The sequence below is a fragment of the Gambusia affinis genome, linkage group LG24 (assembly GCF_019740435.1).
Source record: "Gambusia affinis linkage group LG24, SWU_Gaff_1.0, whole genome shotgun sequence".
Classification (NCBI taxonomy): Eukaryota; Metazoa; Chordata; class Actinopteri; order Cyprinodontiformes; family Poeciliidae; genus Gambusia; species Gambusia affinis.
In genome coordinates this window covers 3,800,010-3,821,920 of record NC_057891.1, presented here as the reverse complement: position 1 = coordinate 3,821,920, position 21,911 = coordinate 3,800,010, and the positions used below count along the sequence as shown (strand labels likewise).

General features: G+C 38.4%; 1 protein-coding gene across 1 annotated transcript in view; it reads right to left on the bottom strand.

Moving 5' to 3' along the window:
* Positions 1–21,911, bottom strand: part of LOC122827489 (neural cell adhesion molecule 2-like) — a 265,284-nt gene that overhangs the window by 62,930 nt on the left and 180,443 nt on the right. The window contains exons 2-5 of the mRNA XM_044110497.1: positions 15,505–15,579; positions 8,203–8,409; positions 3,854–3,997; positions 1,266–1,352 (exon numbers count right to left, since the gene is read on the bottom strand). Coding sequence (XP_043966432.1) covers positions 1,266–1,352; positions 3,854–3,997; positions 8,203–8,409; positions 15,505–15,579 — 513 coding nt within the window. The remainder of the gene's footprint in view (positions 1–1,265; positions 1,353–3,853; positions 3,998–8,202; positions 8,410–15,504; positions 15,580–21,911) is intronic.

Below are 21,911 nucleotides of genomic sequence, written 5' to 3'. Positions count from 1 at the left end.
AACATCTAAAATATAAGCCAACCTGAACGAGATATTTTAAAATATTTGATCTTGAAATATTTAGAAATACATTTAAAAACATCTAAATATTTAAAAATATTAAATTAAATTTAAAAATGTTTTAAAAGTATTTAATTATTTTTTTATAATTTTAAAATATTTGTAAATATATTTTAAAAATTATTAAAAAAATAATTAACATCTTAAAAATATTTTTAAAACATTTTTAAAAAATCTTTAAAACATTTTTAATATTTTAAAATATTGAGATGTCTTTAAATGTATTTCTAAATATGTCAAAATTTAAACAAATATTTAAAAAGTATTTTGTAATAATTCAAAATATTTTAAATATTTTCAAAAACATTTTAAAAATATTTTTGAATGTTTTACATTTTTAAAAAAAAACCTCTGTTAAAAATGTTCAAGCATTTTGCAACTTTAAACGGTTTTTGTAATTCTAACTATGAAAAACCAAGAAAAGTTTGTCTGATTTCACTTCAGTCAGTAAGAAAAGTTTCTATGTTTCAACCATAAATAACATTTTCCAAATTCAGGCTGTTAATCCAACATTAGAAAACTGTGCAGCTTAAATATCAAGCACTTTCCAAACCTTGAAAACACCTCATTAAACCTCAAGCCCTTTCAAGGATCTGAAGCGTCCGTACGAAACCGAACCGATAGTTTCATCATGCAGTGAGACGATTCGCTGCTTCTCCTCTGCCCTGGTTTCATTATTGCACCTTTAACCTTGGCCACCTGAACAAAAGCAACGATTCGTGTTGAGTTTAAAAAACGGGAGCACCAAAACGACTTGTGCATGCAGAGGGAGCCCGGTCCCTAAAGCGCGTCAATCTGCTGGCACTGTTCGAAGAGGAGCACATGTGTGCCTGGAATCCAGATGGATGTTTTTTTATCCGAATCGAGGAGACAAAGACCAGCTGTGCAGCTTTTTGTTTTCTTAACTACACTTTCCAACACTGCTATGAGAGATTTATTTTGAGATTTTCAGATCAGGATAATTTTTTTAAGGATTGAGTCGAGATTTGCGCTCATGATCTTGTCAAACACAAACACCTGGTTGTGCTCTAAAGTTGGAATCATCATCGACATTTTAGTTAACAAGGAAAACATTTGTTCAACATATTAAATTGGACAGTTACTCTGGTTTTCACTCATTGGCTTTATTTAGTCAATTCATCCTTTAACCAACTGGTGCAAAGTGAATTTGGTGTCTAAATTCAGTCACAGATATTAAACTTTACCAGCCAAATTTGATGGGGAACCAGGATTAGCCATTATGCCAACGGTGCTTCTGATTGGCTGGTCAGCCCTCCTGACGTCTCCTCCACCTCCCTCGAAAGTATAAAACCAACTCAGGATGTTATGATACTGTTATGTCCAAGAAACCAGTTTATGGATCTCAAAGTGGGTCTGAAGAACCATCAAGAACTCGAACTATTGACAGAACCCTGGTGCGCTGAGTTGCTGCTGATTGGCTAAAAGTCGGCATCTGTGTTTTTAAGTAATCAACTTGTTGCACCAGTGAGAGATGAGTGTAATTTAAATGTTTTCACACCTGACAGTCCAGAAGATTCAGTTTGATTGGAGACCAAAACTGCAACATTTGTTATTTTGACATTGTTCCTGTTCCCCTCCTCGCCTGTGGGGGCGCTGCACCAAGAACCACTGAAGGAAATGATACAAAGACCTCCAAAAAGACCATGAGTACAACTTCAGGAAATGTAAATGAAAATGGAGTGGTGTCAGATTTTACTGGATATTTGTCTTTGGCAAAAAAACTGGAATCATTTCTCCCGCTAATGCTAGGCGCTCACGTTTGTTTGGGTGGTATTTACCCAGAATGCATAGTTTTGAAGTCCACTTCCTGAGCAAGAAGGACACCTCTGAGCCTGTTCTAGCTAAAGCTGACATTTAGCCAGCAGAATTATGTAACAAATCAGACTTGCTGCATGCTTAACATCACTCTCAAAGTAGCAGAATATTACTCCTGAGGCAGAGAAATTCATCAGAAGTGTAATCCCATGAATCACCATGGCAAGTGTTGAATCACTTAATAATGCTACATTAGCACTTATTGGATCTTCCACAGAACAGAATTTGCTAAATTAAATGCAATTCATACTTTTTTCTTGCGCTGCTATTACATTAAGTGTGAGAGAAGAGAGACAATATTGCAGCTGAGATGCATTAACAAGAGTTGGTGGTTTGTAGTGTCAGAAGATTTGAATTTCAATTAAAAATGTGACAGATTCAAGGATTCAAAGGGTCACTCTTTCCAATCAGAGCTTTTTTTTCTTTAGGAGCGAGTTGTAAATCAAGGAGGAGGGGAGATGAAATAATGAGCGGTACGCGCCGTTCGCACTGCATTACTGATTTTACAGGAAAGGAAATGACTAAAAATGAATTCCTCCTTTGAGTGCTCCTCTACCTCCATCTTCCTTTCTCTTTGCAAATTAAGTGGACCATTCTCCTGATATTTAACACTGTTAAAACTAAAAAGGGTGGGATTACCAGGGAGAGCTCTATAAATGGTATAAATCATCTTTTGCTTGAAGGGAACAGAGGAGGGCTGACAATGAGACTGTGAAATCCTCCATGCAGAATTGGCAGTACAGGATAAAAACACCCATTTCTCCACTGTTTTTATGTTTTGTTTTTTTTCATATTTTTCTGGTGTGTTTTTAATCTCATGGGGAAGCGAAGCATTTGAATGTCACCCATCCAGCAGCTCCATAATCCATCCTCTCACAGAGGCTTGTTAACATGGTCTCTGTCCAAATTAGATGCCTCCTCCATCGGGTTTCTATTCATAGATTTTTATACTCTTGTCTCATTGTGAATCCAACACAAAGGAAGGGAAAAGCATTTCCTAGAGAACTGAATTTTTGGCACGTTTTCAATAAGATGAAACCAGATCGGCGCTCCTGAACATTTTCTCACTCAATATTGGAACATTCAGGTTCAGTTCCTCTGAGAATGGCTTTTCTTACAACTTTTATGGTCCAAATTATTAGAATAACCAGCGCCGACTGGTAACCCAGACTGTAATGTTATTTCCATGGTTTTCACAGCTCCAAATCTAAATTGTGAGGTGCTGAAAATGACAGCTATTTCCCTGCAGGCCTGCAAATTTCTTGGCAAGTTACAGCCGATCCACTGGGCGAACACAAACCAAGAAGAAAAATGTTGGCCAAATGAAAATAATCCAACCGCAGCATTAGATACAATTGTTGCGGCTTTAACTGGTACGTTTTGTTCCAGTTTTTAATGCACTCAGTGAATCAACTTCTGTCCCATTCTCCGCTTCTGCAAGGCGGAAAAATTGCTGTTAAGTGCAAAGGATGTTAATTATTACACTGTGGAGCCAGAAAACAGAAAATCTTGTAAGAACTGAACATAAATAAAACAGTTTCTCATTATAAATTTCACTGTTTGAAAATATTAGAACATTTTGTTTATTTGAGAAATAAAAACTTTTTCTTTTTTTTTTTATTATGGAAATACGCTGCAGGGATGTTTGAACAAATATTACAGAGAGAGAAAAATGATACGGCAAGTGCTTTTGCTATAAAATGATCAATAAAACTGTAAGAGGGAGTTAAATAAATACATAAAATACAGAACAGAGACGGTAAATCTCTGCTTGGCTGACAAAATATGGAGACAAAAACTAGAAGTGAATGGATCAGAAAACAAAACAGTAAATGTTACGACTTTAGCCAAAAGTTGAGCAACATTTTAAATTATGCTAGATCACAGATTGTAGGAAAAAGAGCAAAACTAGACAAACGGGTGAATCAAAGTGAGTGAGAAAGTGGTGATAACTCACTGTGGTGCTCCTCGGTGATCTCTTTGTCCTGGTAGTACCAAACCACCACCGGCACCGGCGAACTGATGACATCACAGACCACCTCTGCCGTCTCGCCGTGCCTGAACTCCTGAGGCGACTTTACATCCCGGAACGTCAGCCTCTCTGTGGAGCCAAACAAAAACACATTTAACAAATGTCAAGGATCTCAAGTTGTTATAAAATTAAAACACATTTGGATAAATTAATATTTAATAACCAGTTTTTACCAATCTATTGTATCGTTTATAAGCAGAGAACATTGAAAACTTTGGCAACAAATAAAAGTTTGGTTATCCAAGAAAGTTTATTCTAAAATCAGACTGCAAGATGCTAAAAGGATTCAAGGAAAGAATATACAATACTATATGATATAAATTCAATCTGCAACATGACAATTAATTTAAAAAATCCCAAGTCCTGGGCCTAGTCAAAGCCCAGGTCTCGTTAAGACTCTTTCAACCAACATAAAACTCTCTGAAAATGACAAAAAACATCAAGAAATTCCAAGATTTATCTAGATATCTTGCATGAAACAGTTTTTTTTTAGGTGTTTATCGAGATCAAAAACAGATCAAAAAATGAGGACGAGCATTTCTTCATAGAAAACTGAATATTTAATGGAATCTTGTTGTTTTTATTCTTCCAACCTTTGTTAATTATCCATCTAATGAAAAAAGTGACACAAAGCCTAGTCAAAGTCCAGACTTGAGATCAAACTTAATAAAGTTAGCTGAGTCAAAGCAGTAAGAGGAACCATTTTCTGCAGCTAGAAGATGCATTTTAAGTATTTAATTACCTTTTTTGAAGTGAAATTTCTTTCTTTTTCAGATATAAAACTACTAGAAAAGTGAAACGTTCCTATTAAACACCTAAATGTGTCTTAGGGTGTCCTATTTTTTCCACAGAGCTGTATGTAATGAAGAGAGGCTCCTGATGAAATGGAAACCTAGACATTTTGGTTCTGAGGAGACTCTTCAGCGATTGAAGAGCTTCCCGCTAAGCAGCAGCAGATCCGTCTCCAGGCCTCATCAGCGCCTCTGATGCGGGCCAAAGATGGCTCTGCTGGCGCCGCAGCCACATGCCATCACCTGCGTGGCGCATCATGAAGGCGTGAATAAATCAGTGGCGGCTCTCCTATCAGTCTTCTGCGTTAGCGAGGCTCCGGCATTAGCATTTCAGCTGGATGATTTATACCAGGCGGCTCCCTAAAATGAGCTTTCGCTCCCCGACTGCACCCTCTGCCCGCCGACGTGTCTGGAATCTCACCGTCTTCATTAACTTCAAGGATGCCTGTGCATGTTTCTGTCACTCACTCCGCTCTCATCATTCCCTCAGCCGCTCTTTGCTCATTTCCAAAAAAAGACGCTCCTCATTTCTTCTTCAGTAAAGTTTGAATACTTCTGCTGTCAGTTATTTACTCTGTTTGTATCCATTTCCTGCTTCCTTTTGTAGCCACGTTGCTCGACAAGAGAATGGGAAAGGGAAACATCGTCTCTGGAGAAACGCGCTGCTGCAAACTTGACATCAGCAAATTGAGGAAACACTCAGCAGAGTTTCTGCTCTCCTGTTCGCAGAAACGCTGAAGTTAAACACCTGATATCAGCCAATTTCCCTCCGTCCACATCTGGACACTTTTGATGGGTTTGGAAAATACGCCTACAAAGCATTTTGTCAAATTCAAAAGAAAAAACAAAAAAACTTGGTGATGCTAGAGTCAAAAAATAACTCGACTAATTTATAAAGTGGGTCAAAGTTAAAACATTTGATACTTCTTTTTGTACATATTTGATGTCTAGTTTCCAGTTTCTTTTGGGTTCAATTGAACACATTTATATTCACTAATAAGAACAGGATTTAGTCACTGTCTTTCAAAACGTTTGCTATATTTAATCAAGTTTAAGAAAGAATAAATCTAATTTGGTTGCAGCAAAGTCGACTTTTCAGTAAAAGTCTCTTGGTTTTATCTTTTGTTAAAGTTGTACTTTACATTTTTCTTTATAAGAAACAGGAAAAAATTTTTACTCTGCTGACAAACTAAAAGTCTCCATCTGCATCAAATTTGTATCTTTGTTGAATTGCAGTCAGTCTATGGGCCACAAATGGCCCTCGAACCGCACTTTGGACACCCCTGACCTAAATGAATCAAGGATTTTCCAGGATTTCAAGCACCAGTATGAACCTTAAATGCAGCAGGAAAATTTCCCTGGACTGGCCTCACTGCAGCCACAGCATGCTGGACTTCACTGCATTTCACAAACATGTGGAAGTGGATGAAATCAATAATTCGGATGGGTGACCCGGAGTGTGTGTGTGGAAAGATGTGTGTGTACTTTAACCCGGAGGTCAGGTTGTTCTGTCCAACACGTTGCAGACCAGCAGGTCCACCCAGGAGCGCCGGTGGGACGGCGGGCTCCGGCTTCAGCAGGGCTCTTCATTCGCATTCTGCTCAGGAAGCCCACGCCACGGAGCCGCGCGTGAGCGGCGCTCGGTTGCCAAGGAAACAGCGGGGCTGGTTACGCGGTGAATGAGGCTATGACTGAACGGCGGCAGGTGGGAATGAGGCTGTGATGTCTCAGCTAATGCTTCTCTGGGAGAGGAAGGGAAGACAGCAGCGCAGCAGGTGATGATTTCCAGAGCGCATGTGAAGGGCTGGGTTTCCCCGGAGTTAATCCTCGTACTTTTGACGTTTCTTCTAATTAAACTCGGTGTTTTCTCCCGATCATGCACAAGGGTATTTAGTCAGTCCCATCACAGGGCTCCCTGGGTAATTTCTCAGTGAGGAAATCTTGTGCTTTATTGTTAATTCATCACATGTAGCGTTTCTGGCTTTGAACAGGAATGAGTGTGTTCTGTTTTTACTCCTCAGGTCACTTCAAGGATTTAAGCTCTCAAATGTTATAGACTCAGCTGTGCAGAGTGTGAAATGTAGCAATATATGGGATTATGTTACAGAATCTTATATCCTCTCATTATTCATCCCTTCAAGTGGATTCAGAAATGGACTCTACGGAAGGCCAAAGGTGACAAAATTAATGTCATTTCAAAGTAAAAAGTATGGCAATTATTTATTTGCAATAAAACCCAAACATATGATTTGATATAGTCTATTAAGTCAATAACTCGATGCAAAATACTGAGCTTCCTTTAGGTAATTAATTGCAAATTGAAATTATTTTTTAAAAAGTACCTAGAGATGACATCTGTTGTGAATTGGAGCTTTATAAACTAAACTGATTTGAATTATAGGGATACAAATTCATATCTGATTGGTTGAGTGGAGCATCAATAGCCCCGCCCACTGACTTTGATGACACAAACTAATTAAAAGTGACCTACTATGTTTCCTAGAATAGGTTAGGATAGATTTATGGGTGATACAAAACATTTGTTGGCACAAAATTGTTCTTAGATAATGAGTTAGTTTAATTCAGAATGAGATGTTTTAGGGCTTCTGTCACTTTAAATCCAAATAGGCTGCTGCTGGCCACACCCCCCAACTCAACAAATACACTTTCACATGAAAATGGCTGAAAAACAGACTCAATTCCACAACTATACATCTTAGAAAAGCATTAGTAGAGCCTCATGCACGACCCAAAAGAATGCAGCCAGTGATTTCTGGAAAGGTCAACAACAAAACACTTGTCTTTTCCAGCAGCCATTGTACAGCACATACAGAGGTAAAACCAGCTGACCAAAAATGCTGGACCTCAGCTTGGGGTTGCTAGGCGACAGGAAGAATTCCGCAGGTGTTGCTAGGCGATTTGTGACGTTACGTTCTGAAGGTTTTTGAAACTTCTCATCTCACTTCTCACTTCCAGACGCCAAACATCTTTAACATATCGGGTTTGTTTAAGGGCTAAGGCTGTTTTTAGAAGTGGGAGTATGAAAAGTTAGGTTCCCTTCAAAGGTTTGGGTTCATTATGGGCTCAATGAGCAAAGGGCAGGAAACTGACTGCTTGCATGTAGGAGAGTCTCCATAGCGATGGAGTGACCCCCAGCCTCATAACATCAATGGGCCACAAAGGAAGGTTAGACAAAGTGCCAGGTCTCTCATTAAGCCTGGCAGGATCTGAGTCCCGTAGGCATCGCTAGCCGTTATTATCTTTTAATCATGAACACAGATTCACAGGAGCCACAGGCACACATGGACCTCAAGTTCAGGGGCATCCTTAACAGCTTGTGGTGCAGATGAGAATGTGAATCAGCTGTGATCAAAACCTAATTTCAAAGCTTTATTCTATTCGTGTCTGACTCTCCCCAGGAGGCCAGCGTGGAGCATCTGCAGGTTGCTGTGAAGTGCGTTTGCATGGTAACAGGAAACTTACGGTAGATTTCGAGCACCACCGACGCCTCCTCCGTGTGGCCGCTGGCGTCGGTGGCCTGGCAGCGGTAGATCCCTGCGTCCTCGATGATGGCGTTGTAGATGATGAGTCGGGATCGGGACGCCTCCGTCTGCAGATTCATTCGTTTGCTGCTTACGATGCGCTCACCCAGAGGGTTGAACCATTCCAGCCTTTTAGGCTCACCGATAGCTGGAGGCAGACAGAGAAAGAGGAAACGCAAATGAAACTAACGTCTGATGGAGGCTGTGAGCCAAGTCTCAGAAACAAACTAAACCTAAACTAAAGAACGTCTGGTGTTGGACCAATGACTCCAACATGGCTGCATACTGTGGCTACCACAAAGCCCAGATCATCACTCCTTCACTACCATGCCAAACAGATGGTAGAGGATGTTTTTATTATAATACTGTGTGTTATAGTCAAGCACTTGGTATCATCCAAAGTGTGAATGCTTTTCATTGTCAGCTCTTTCAAACAACCAATATTTGTTCATTCTCTTTGTATTTAACATGCTAACTAAGGTTTGCAGAGTCTCAGCAGGTTCTCTTTTTGTTTGTTTCTGAATTTGCTACATCAACTCTTGAAAAGATTGTGCATGATTGGAAATTTACATGATGGGAATCAACGATTGCTTTCTAAAGGTACGCTACCTGTACTCTTCTTGACATTTGATTGGATATGACTTAGCTGCTGTTTCCCCTTTTAAATGCGGATGCATCAAGGATTTATTTGACAGCTTCTTGGTACATCAAACCACGGAACCGAAAGAGGAAACACTTCAGACGTAAATCCGTTCAGATCAAAACCGAACCTGAACCGGGGCGTCCTCATGTGCCCCATGAAGCAAGACCTCGTACAGCTACTTAAGGAGATGACAGAGCCATCTGCAAGCAGCAGGTGCCCCTCGTCTGGAAGGCGTGTTAATAAAACAGCGACTGTGTCAGCCCATTATCTGGCTTATCCATCAGCCCAGAACAAGACTAGAGACAGATCCTCATTTTTACTATTTCCTAAATAGGAGAAGACGTCGGATTTCTGCAAAACCCAGAGGTAAAAGAAGCCGACAAATTAAATACAAGATGCCTTTGAGCAAAACTGAGGCGTGACCTATATGGTCTATAGTGTTGATTGTAGCCTGGAGGCAACACCTAATGGAAGGAGGGGAGGTGGAGCAAACAAATAAGCTAACTCTCCTCCTCTGCCACTTTTTAGCTTCAAAGCACACTGATCGTACACCATCCCTGCACCCAGCAGATTCCTCTGCCTCATGTGGGCACTTGAAAGGAACAGATAAGTGCTCAGTATCACTGCAGCTGCCTTTTTCCACCTGCTAGCACCACAATGTTATCGCCTCTCCGCATTATACAGCCTTCTGACAGCACATACAGTTATGAGTTCGAGCTGATGCAACCGGCATGGTGACAGCCCCATTTGAATCAAAGATGATGGGAGAAGACAGGAGTGTGCAGCGTGCTGACCCGTTCTGCACACTCAGCCTGGCATCCCTCTGTGTGTCTTAACATCTGCGTGAATAGCACATCTTAAAATCTGCATAAGCTCCGGCGCCACGGCGACATCTTGGCAGGAACAGTAAGCGCTGACTGAGAGGTGCGACGGCAGGACAATGATGACCACTTCTCCAGAGGCTAGCAAAACGCAGACACGGAGGTATTCTGATTTATCAACGCTGGCAGCAGCGAAACCCTCGTTTGGAGATTAGAATAGGCTTGGAAATGTAAAAAAAAATAAATATGTAAAGGTTTCTAGAACTGAAGCATGGAGCGGATCGCCTTGCATGCTGCAAGCGGAAGATTACGGTCTATAAATGTCTACTGGAGCCAATATTTACCAGGAACATTACTGTAAAACTCAAGGAAGAGGCCAGTTTACAGCAGGGAGGGAACGTCCTGACTCATTTATGTCTCTACTGGAAACGTACTGTAATCCCACTAAAACAAGATACAAGCTGTTCCTTACTTTAAATATAAAAGTGAACTCAGAAGTTGAGTCACTTAAATCTGCTCTAGTTTCTTCAAACTTTTTCCCACAAGGGCGAGAATTGTCAAACTGAAATGCAAAAATCTTTTTATTGTGACAATTTGATCTGAGCTATAATACAAGAAACTGACAATATTTCTATTAACAGAAAAATAGAAAACTATTCAGAAAAAAATCATTGTAGATCCAAATCATAAAATGTATTAGTCAGGTTTGTGTGAAAACTGAAGAACTTGACTTCATTTTCATGATGCTAATGTTGCTAATGCTAACTGTTGCTATTTTTTCAAATGTAGGCAAAAAAATAGAAGATATTTGGTCTAATTTAATTGTAAAAACAAACAGAAATAAGCAATAAACAGACACAAACTGTTTCTACTCAGATTTTCTGAGGCTAATTTAACATGACCTACGTAACAATCTGGTTTATTTTTTACCACATTTAGGATTTAAATCTACCAGATTTAGACTTTCTGCTAGAAAATAGATTGTTTTAATTGAAAATGTATTTTAAAAAACAGCATATTGACAGTGATTTTTCCCCCACTCTGGTACTTTAAGGTTTTATCTTTGGTCATGAAAGTCTTTGAGTTTGGAAAGCCTCCATACCATCACCCTAATTTTTATCTCTTTCCACAGTTTCTCCATCAATTTCAGAAATGAAAACATAAAACTTAATAATTTGCAGTTTACCTATATTTAGATACTTATACACTTTTAATAAGGTTGATCAGTGGCACCAATATGCAAAATTTAAAACTATTCCAAATAAATAATTTGTTAATCTTAGTTTAGGACAGAACACAAAACCAAAGAACTGGATGAGTTTATTACCTCTTCACAAAAAATACTTGCAGAACTGCAGACTTTTTGTGCCATCTTGCGATTTTTCTAAAAAGTTTTCTATTTTTTTCTGCTTTCATCCGACACCAGGGGGAGATTATGAGCCGCTGTGTTACTGGGTTCTCAGACAAAACCAGTGTGTGTGTAACAGAGAGAAACCAATGTGTTGGTGGGAAAGTTTTCATTTCAGGTACCGGTGAGATGATGAAACACCATCCAGGGGTTTTTAGTTTGCATAACATCTTTAGAGCCGTTCAGTTCAAACTGTGTAGGAACTTCTCACTTCATGAGCCTGAGCTGCTGCTGCTGCTGCTGCTGCTGCGAAGTGAAGCCAGAAAAACTAAAACAAAGTTCAAGCTTCATTCCGGCCATAATAAATTTGTTTAATGATGTTCCAAAAGCATAATTATGGTTAATGTGATCATTTGCAGCCATCCCGATCATCAGCACCTGCTTTGGATGTCACTGTTCAAAGGCCGTTCAAAGCAGTTAAAACATAAAAATGTCAGACCGACTTTGTGCAACTTTTCGCTCCAGTTCTGCTGCTAATGAATAAATGCATGATGACGTTCTGCTTCTTGTTCTTTTAATTCTAGGTAATACACTGAGTATAAGCAGGTTTTTTTGTTAATATTTGCTATAAATATAGCTAATAAAACCTGTAAGGTGCTGTGACATATTTCCACTTACGTTGCTATGATGTCACTGCTGCTAGTCAATGTCAACTTTAAAGTGGTGCAACCCCTGGTTCCAACATATTTGTATTTTTTTCCACCTGCATTTTCTCTTCAACAAATATTGAACAGGAAGAACAGAAACAAAAACTGGAGTATTAAATCAGGGAAGCATGTCTGAACCACCTGCAAATGTTTTTTTTATTTTAAACCTACTGTCACAAATGTAAATATCTGGACACGCTTCTGATCATATGAGCAAAATAAAAATGCTTATTTACACACAAAATCAACAGTTTTTCAGAGATTTCCTTTCCTGACTGAAAAACTGATGCATAAAAGAAATAGATCAATTTTAGGTGTTTTTTTTCACACTTCTCTACCAGGAGTGCTAATAACTGTGAAGGCCACTGGAATAAAACACTCTGGAAAAAAAAAAAAAACTCACACAATTAAACCATGCTAGCACCTTTAGACAGGCCTGTTCCCATAATCTTTAGTAATTGCTTCAGCAGAGTAGCAAGGTTAAAATGATTAATACCTACAAAGCAGAACAGCTGCTAACAGGGTGGTTAAGAGTTAGCAGGTAGCAATTACCACAGCTAACGTGACGGTTGTAATGTTCCTTTACAGCAGAACTGGTGCTTAACGGGAAAAACTGCAGGTTGGGATGAGAGCTAACAAACACAGCTTTTAAAATGTCTGGAGAAAACAGCAACAAAGACAGAGACTAAAACCCCAGAAGTCAATATTTTAACAAATATCTTGTTCTAAACATTTAAGATTTATCCTCTATATCAGTGTTGTCTAAACGTTTAACCTCCAAGGACAAAACTGTTCAATTTTTATTGATTTTTAATTAAAAATAAAGAAAAATATTTAGTTTTTACCTGCATATCTAACACAACACAATGTTTTAATAAAATAAAGAAGAATAAATCTGTAGACAAGGGAGTAATAAATTATTATGGGTCTGAAACAGAAAATCTAGCAGGTTAGTAAAAAAATCATAAATGATGTTTTTCTATTATCTTTGGATTTTTTGTGTTTATTGTCAGCAGCTAGAACTGGATGTTTGTGAACTTTTTCACTATGAAACTGAATAAAAAGTGAAAAAAGGGTTGATAAAAAAAAGAAAACTGAACACTTTGTGTTGAACTTTCCAAATTCAGAAAACTTTCATTTGTATTTTAATTTTGTTTCTTTTTAAGTTTGTGCCATTTTTATATTGTTGAGGCCCACACAAAGTCACTTTGAGCACCACAATTGGCCCCTGACCCACATTTTGAACACCACTGCTCTATAGCAGTGTGTCTAAAGTGAGGCTCGAGGGCCACTTGTGGTTCGTGGACGGATTCTATTCGGCCCCCAACAGCAAATTTGGCCCATAGATGCAGATGGAGACTTTTATTTTGTAATCAGGCTGAAAGTTATTTCCTGTTTCTCACACAGAAAAATGTAAATTACAAGACAAACTGTTTGTGTTTTTATAAACAAATTTTAAGAAAAATTAAGCCAGGAGAGTTTTACTGAAAAGCAAACTAAATCTCTGCTAAACTTGGTTAAATGTAGCAAAACATTTTGAAACAAAGTGACTCAAATCCTGTTCTTAATGCTGAAAATACATTTATTCAATCAAACCCAAAATAATTATTTTTAATAGAGCAAACATGTTAAATCATAATACTAATACAGTGTATTAGAGCCACTGGAGTAAAAATTTCAGAAATTTGCTTGAAAAAAGTGAAATTTTTAGTTTAATAAACATTTTATAAAAAAAAAAAAAAAAAAAAAAGACAAATCACTAAATTTCTGATATTTTGGTGAAAATTGACTCTTCTTTTTTTATCTACAACGATCCTAACACACTGTCGTAAAAATCTATTTAAAGTTTTGGATCTTCAATAAATATCAAGCTACTTTATTTGCTTCTTTTGACGAAACCTTTGGACACCACTGCTCTCTAGTTTAGCTGCTCTCTAGTTTAGCTTTCTGACGAAAACATCCAAACAACAAAATATCTGAAAGGACAAGCTGACACAGGAACAAATGGACTTTCTTTGGACTACTTAGCTTCAACTTGTTCCTAAGGTCAATCTAAAACTCCCAACTTTTTCTCTCTCAGCTCCTCATTCCTCTCTTTGCCTCCTACAGTTTCTTTCTCAAAGGCCGTGTGACAGAAAATGAAGCTTTTCTGTGCTGAGAGGGGAAGAACAAAAGCAGATCCCGCTGATGAGAAGCCTCTCAGACTTTCTCCTTAAAATCAAGAATAAGTCGCCAGGTGAAATCTTCTGTTCTGGGACAAAAGCTGAAAGTGGTTCCACTGCTGGACCCAGAGGTTCAAGCTTTCAGCTTTTTATTAGCAGGTGAAAAAGCAGCAGCTCAAGTGACGCTATAAACTATCAAACCATTAGTTTTCATAAAATGGCTTTAAAAGCATCTGATCCTGACAACATGTTCCCATAGCAACGCAAGTTAAAGGGATTAAAATACTGACATAATGTCATATTCACAATATTTACTAGTTTACGTTCTTGTAAACAAGGTTTTTAGCCACATAAAAAGCCAGATAAACAAATTTATTTTCAGTTTTTCAATTATTCTAATAAGATAAAGAGTTTCCTCAAATCCAGACTAAAATCTACCTGGTTAAAGTTGAACCATAATAAATTAACCCAGGCAAAATGTAATGTTAAACTTTGTGTTTTTATGATGTAAAGCACTTCATGCTGCCTTCTTACTGAAATGTGATTCATTGATTGATTGATTGATATATTTTTGTGAATCCAAACCTACGATTTTTTAACGAATTCACAAATCTCACAGCGATGTTGATTGCATCTGAAAGCCAGAAAAATCCCTTTAGCAGCTCTGACTTTTTGTTTGCAGGTTCGTTTCAGTTTCCTGCGTTTGGCAGAACTTCCTGCTAGCATGAAAACAGTCCAGGGTGTTAAAGGTGACACAAACACTTCCACATTTTCACAGCGCTTCAAAACCTTTTCCATTTTCTTCTGTAAGCCTTTCACATTAAAAGCCTTTCTTCCCTCTGTTTTTATTCATTTCCTGTGTTTCTTCCCCTCCACCCCGTTTCTTCACTGCTCAGTGCTTTAACTCTCCTTTACAATCCTAGCGCGTTTCTACCCTCTTGATTGTTAGCCCCCTGTCGAGTGGGTTGGCAGGAGAGAGACGGCAGCCAGTGGGAGGCGGGCCGGGCCTGCCAGAAAGCATGGCCGCCCCGCCGAGCCGCCGTTGGCCCCGACAACGGCTTATTCACTGCTGCGCACGTGTGGCGTTCACAAAGGGACAAACTGGTCAACCATGTTGGTGTAGCTGACAGCAAACACACCCACAATCCTTACAGCTCTTCACCGCTACGTGATTTATGAAGAAGAAACATTTTGCAAAAACAGAAACCTCAAATCCGCCCAGAGAGTTAAAGAGGAGCTGCTAAAGCAAACGAGGTGGGTTAGCAACTGATGCTGCTGTGGAATATCATCTCTGCGAAGCTACAGAGCTGTTAGCATGTCACAGCAACCTTCTTCAGTCAGAAGCCTCTTCAGATTTGTGGCAGTACTGACTGCTACCTGAGATATTTCCTGTCCACATTTAAAATATCGTCTTCTTCATGACACTTATAGAAAAACAAAATGTCTTTAGTCAGAGGTGACTTTGAATTTACAGCTACCGGAGATCTTTGGTGAATTTTGGATCAAGATGAGTTACAACAGCATTTAAATTTCCTTCTGGACAGATAAACGTTTTAAATTACCTGTGCAGATGAAGAATTTGGACTCTCCAACACTCAACTCCACCTTGTGTAAGGATATGGAAACCTGCAGTGAAGCTGGAAAAGAAAAGAGAATAAATAATGGTTACTGCAAAAAAGATTTGAACAGTACTTTCAATTCTGCAACCAGTGTGCCTTTATATATCTGAAAGTCTTTTATGAAGAAGGTTTTTACACATTTGATTCTAATTGTTTGATGATGTTTGTTCGTTGGATCCGTTGTCTCGCCGCTTGCAGGGACATGATGTGTTTCTGATTTGAAGATTAGTGGGGCAGGTTTTTAACGGAGAGGAATCAGGACAGCAGTCGATAACACTTCTGTTTGAAACACATTCTGGATCTCTGAATCTGAACTGAGAAAGGAAGAAATCTTGTTTTGGAAAGTCGATGCGTAATGGAGGCGAGGAAAAGTTAACTTAAATAGAAGGTAAGTGGACGTCTCTCGTTTCTCCAAAAGGCTTTTTGATTTATAAACTGATGAACCTTTTGGATTGGAGGTGAAACATCTTTAAGAAACAAGAGGATCCACATCCTTATCTCCACTCTTTGGGTCCACAGAAGGAAAATAAATGGCGATTTCCAAATACCAACCAATACGATGTCGAGTCCAAACTATGTCAGCTTCCCAAACTGAATTTTTCAATATGTTCCATGTAAAACAATCATAAAATAGTTGATTTTTTTCATGAGTATTTCCATATATTGACTCAAAATATCCTCATCTGTTATAAAATGTAGACGAACTTATTAGTATCAACACGAAAATAAATTAAAAACATCAAGTAATAATAATAATAAAAAATAATTTATCTCTAAGGGGCAAGTAAATATAAACACATGATGATTAAATAATACAATTAAGTTTTTCAACCAAGTAGAGTTTGTTAAATTATATGCAGTAATAATTATGTTCTTCATAATATAAGTGAGTATCATTTAAAATATTTTATGCAAAGGTTATGTTCCAAATTTTTCCAATGTTTCCAATTAATAGAAATAGTCTTTTTGGCAATGGTTAACACTAAAGCTAATGATTTAGGGTTTGTTGTGACATAATGGGAAGAGATGGAGCCATTAAAAATCTAAATATGCATCAACAACAATACATTCGTCAGACTGAAAATGCCTCCAACACTTCTACATATTCTATTGTAATGGCCACTAAAATGAGGCAATAGATGCTTTTTCACCTGAAAAACACGAAGAATGAGAGTCAAAAGAGCAGCAGAAACCCAGATAAAGAGCTCTTTAACTCTGAGCTTGGTGGAGAGGAGAATGTGTCTTGATGTTTAATGAGCGGTGATTGGCAGCTCTGCATGGAGGAGGTCACTTTAAGGCCAGAGGCTCCTGATGCAGCGCTGCAGTCAACACATCGCTGTCTGGAGCTGGATATTTGATGAGCCTGTCAAACCCCACAGATCCTTTTTTCCCCCAATGTTGGAGCTGCAGTCCTCGTTAGGATCAACATCCCACCACACTCTCGCTGAATAATCAGATTCTAATGGATGTTAATTCGCTCCACAACACTGGGAACTTAATAGTAGAGCTCACGGCGCCTGTCAATAATCGGGGAAATGATGAAATCATTATCTGCTGCTTTTCTAGGAGCTGCAGCCTACGGCAGCAACGCTCTCCAGAAATCACTGGCAGCAACCTGCTGTGGCGCAGAGACGCCTATAGATGGCAGTAGATCGGCACTACTGTATGAACATGAAGAAGTACAGGAGCAGGTTTATCAATACTTATGATCATTTTCTGACTCAGATACTCACTTTTTTCTATTGTGTTTGAAAATATATGTTCAATCTAAAGAAATAGAGAAAAAACAGCAACATTATGCAATTTAAAAACGGAAATAGACACTCTTATTTCAGAGAGCCTTGCTGAAGTTGACCCACTTCTGTTACCTGTTAACAGGTAATTAAGTTCAGGATGATTGGACTATAATCCACAAATTCTTCCAACTGTTTTATTCCCCCCAGAAACAAAACTTTATCGGATTAAATTATGTTAAATTTGTTGGTTTGTAACCAAAATCCTGAACATAAGGAAAGATGATGAAGCAATAAATTGACCTGACGCCTTCAGGTCGAGGATGGTGGAGGAGATGCCTTCACTGTGGCTTTAATTCAGGATTTTTTAGTTTTATGTGGTTTTTAGACCCAAAAAATACAAAATAATTTAAAGAGTTCATAACATATATTTTTAATCCTGAACAGCGGTTTTGTTTTTATTGATGTCTTCCTTGTTTTGGTTTAAGAGCTAACTTCAGCCATCATGATCTCAACTAACTCACTGTTTACATTCCTGTAAATGTTTTTCTGTACATTTTTAAAACTCTTCTCAGTTGCATATTTGAATTTCCACACTGCGTGAGAATTGAGATTATTTCTAACCTACCAGTAAGTTAAAATGTTTGTTACTGGGTTCTCAGCTGGTGACTGTATGTTGTTTTTGAAATGTTCTATATAAATAAACCTGATTGGTTGATTTCTAATACATAACATCCTCAAAGCCTGATTGGTTATTCTCCAGAGAGAGATGCATTGTTTCATTGTTTCAAATGAATTCAAGTCCAGTTCTGAGCTTGATTAATCAGGTCTGTTTAACCTCGTGACCTTCCACACTGCCTGCCTTTAACTTAAGGCACATTCCAATCAGCGCTTCAAGTACTTTAAAGGTTTTCAATTATTAATTGATTCGCGCTGTTCACGGTGTGCGTGATTGATCACATAATAAGCTGCTCACTAGAACCTTCAGGTACAAGGAAAAATGAGCCGGGGCTTTTTCTTGTGCTACTTGGTGTGAATAACAGAACCAAGTTAATCCTTTAACTCCCCGATGAGGTAAAATTCACATCCCAGAAGTCGTTACTGCGGCTGAATACGGGGTTTTATACGACTGAGTTTGAAATATGACGAGTGGGAATTTGTTTGTTCTCGCTGTCGTACAAGCAGGCGACGCATATAGACGTGATAATTGCTTCGTTTTATCCAGGCATGGCTGTCTCTGTTCAATCGGCTCATTAAGGCGATCCGGTCAATATGTTATGAGCCTGGTAACAATTATCAGCTCCAATTATTATCTCCTGCGGGAAGCACTGGAGACGAGCAAAAAAAGACCAGAAACAAAAGTATCGATTGCCATTTGTGAAGTGTCAACGACGGCCAATCAGCTTCAGATTCCCAAACAACAATTACAAATGATTAAGTATAATTTCAAAACAAATGTTTATGTTGGCCACAAAGTTTCATGTTTCACATCAAAAAAGCTACAGGTTCCAACAACAAATGAGATTTTTAAACCGTTTTAAAGTCATGTTTAAACCCAGGAGTAACGTCAGTGAAATGTTAGCATATTAGCTTCCACTTAATCTTTAATCACAGTGCAGTTTGAGCAAGTCAACAAATGTGACTGATCATACAGCATTATTCTAGCTTCATAACCACTAATTACTTACATTAGATCAGTGTTTCCTGATTCCAGTCCTCAGACCCCCTGCCTGCATGTTTTAGGCGTTTCCCTTCTGTCACACCTGGATTGAATCTTTGGGTGATTAACAGGCTCCTGCAGGACTTGATGGCTGCAGAAAATGTCATCCAATCATTTGAATCAGCTGTTCTGGTATAGAGGCACATCTAAAACATGCAGGCAGGGGGACCTGAGGACTGGAATTGGGAAACAATGGAATAGATTATCAATTATCTGGTCGTCTTCATCAACATTTTCCTATCAAGATGCTATCATGACACCATGCTAACAGATTTAGACCCAAAGCTTTTTAGCGTAGCAAACTTAGCACAATTTTCCTGCTACTGAATCGTTGGACTGAAAATAAATTTTTTTTCTCTTACCTTTAATTTTCCTCCCTAGCGCCCTCTTGTGTCCCTCCCAGGAAACAATTGAGTGTTGTTGTTGTTTTTTTTTTAAATGTTCTTAACTGATTTATAATTGAATTTATTCATTCTCTCCAAGAACGAGAAATGTATAAAAGAAAAAGGAGTGGTTTGAAGACAAAACCCTGAGGGACTCCACATTAAAGTCTGACAGGATGTGGTTGATGTGAAAGCTGAATTTTACTCAACCTTACTGCAAAAAGGTAACTAAAATTTTCAGAACGGTACAGATAAATATTAAGTTGAATATCAACTTGATTTATTTTTGTTTGTGTGAGCTGAAGGAGAATCTCCTGGTGCTTTTTTATGCCACCTGTCATCCTTAAAGTTGTTTTTAGCAGCAGCCTGAGTCCAAATACTTCACTGATAAGGAAGAAATGTGTCCAATCATCTGCCAGGAAGAGAGGTGTGTGAATATATAATCCTTTTTCTCCATTAGAAAAGCTCAATTAAAGCCACAGCCAAATAAAATGCACCGGAGAGACGCAGCCTTTGTGTTTTCGTAGAGTGTGGGAAGGTGCATGTGTGCTGAATCCCTTTATTTTGAGTGTGTGGGAGGAAGGGAGGGTGAATGCTCGACACACACAGAGCGCTTGGCCCCGAGGCCAAAAATGCTCTGCTTTAATTGTGTGTGATTTTGAGAAGGAATAAAAGGGAATTCTTCCCTTGAACCTGAAGACAGAGAAGCAATAAAGACGAGCAGAAGAACCGGCAGACAAAGAGCAAACGAAGGCAGCTGATAAAATACTAATTACTATGTTTTGTATTCAGCAGAACTTGTGTATCTTATGCGTTTCTTCAGAGGTGTTGCAACGGCAGGAATGATTTGCAGCATGAAATTAGCTTCTGAAACACTTCAGAGTCAGCATTTCTGACAGCTACACTTCACAGTGTGGTCGGGATCTGCAGCTTCTCAGTGGGTAAGTTAAAACAAACTTTCACTAAATTCCTTTGGATTCTTATGGACCTTCAATATTCTGAACTTCTTTTCTGGCTATTTATGGAATCTAACTAAATTATTCATGAAAAATGTGTTGCCTGTTTTTATTAAACTTCTCTAAACCTTTCAGAAAAAAATAAAACAGTTTGGGAAGGTGAAATCCCAAGATGCAATGCTACTCGACACGCTACTGACTGCACATATAGTTTCCTTTGTGCTGATTGGCTGATACCGTAAGAGCAGACAAATGAACTTATATATCAGTATAAATAGTTTCCACTGTGTATATTAATACATAAAGAGGAGTATTTGGTGTTGTAAAAAGCAGTTTTAAGTGTTTTCAAATATTAGAAGGTTTCAGCTTATTCACTAACAGTTACAGTTTTCCTGCAAAAAACTGAAATAAAAAAAAAATCTTGTCAGAGATTAAAAGCCAGAATCAGAACTGAACATGGAGAAGCAGCATCCAGGTTTCTACACTCCTATAACGTGGAACAAACTTCCAGAAAACTGCAAAGATGCTGAAACACTGATTTGTTCAGAGTTGCCTCTGATCAGCAGTAAGTGGACGGATTAACTGATGATTTGATAAAATAGTTGCAGTTTAACAAAACTGGTTCTTGTTTTTATTTTTATGATGTGAAGCTCTCTGAATTATCTTGCTGTTGATATTTACTACACCAATAAACTTGATTTAACAATAAAGACAACCTTTCTTTAAAAAGCACCTGTCAGACAGCATGAAGCAGGAGGACGTACATTTTAAAAAGATTCAAAATCCGATGATTTTGAGGTTTTAAACTCTGACCTGGTCATTTTGGCTCGTTTGTAGCCACACCAGTGGATTCCCAGAGTTCATATTTCTATCCCTCCAACTCACCAACCTGCTTTCATGCTGCAGAGGAACTGGGAGTGAGGGAGACAGCTGGCTCTACTCAGCCAACCATATCCAATTGGAGCAACATACAGTAGCGAAGGCTCAAACAGAAGCCAGAGCTACCTATTATCTTCCACTCTCTCACACACCTTCTCTGTATCTCTGCTTTCCACTCTCCAGCTGCTTCACCATTTATGTCTCCCTCCTTAAGCCTCTTAAGCTCTAAGCTGCAGAGGCCTTGATGGACCTCATGCAGCGACGTGCGAACACACAGATGTGTGCTTTCAGACAGATGTGTAATCTTTTTATAATTAGCACGGAGAGGCAGCTTGATCTTATCTAGCAGGTGGTTAAAACTGTAGGTTTTGCTCATTTTCATACGTCTTTATAACACAGGCAACGTTTTTATCGACGCGAATGTGAGCTTGGATTGTTCCCAATGAAAACATTCAACAGCAGATTCTACAGGAACCAACAATGAATGAAATATGTTGTACAAATGAACTTGACTGATTGATTTATTGAACAAAGAGTGGATAAAAACAGTAAAAATCTGTTTTATGGATTTTTAAATACCATTAATTGGAATTTACTGCAGCTATGATAAATCAAAATCTCACCAGGATAAAAATGTATCACGATTGATGATAAACGACACAATAAATGCTCACCCTGT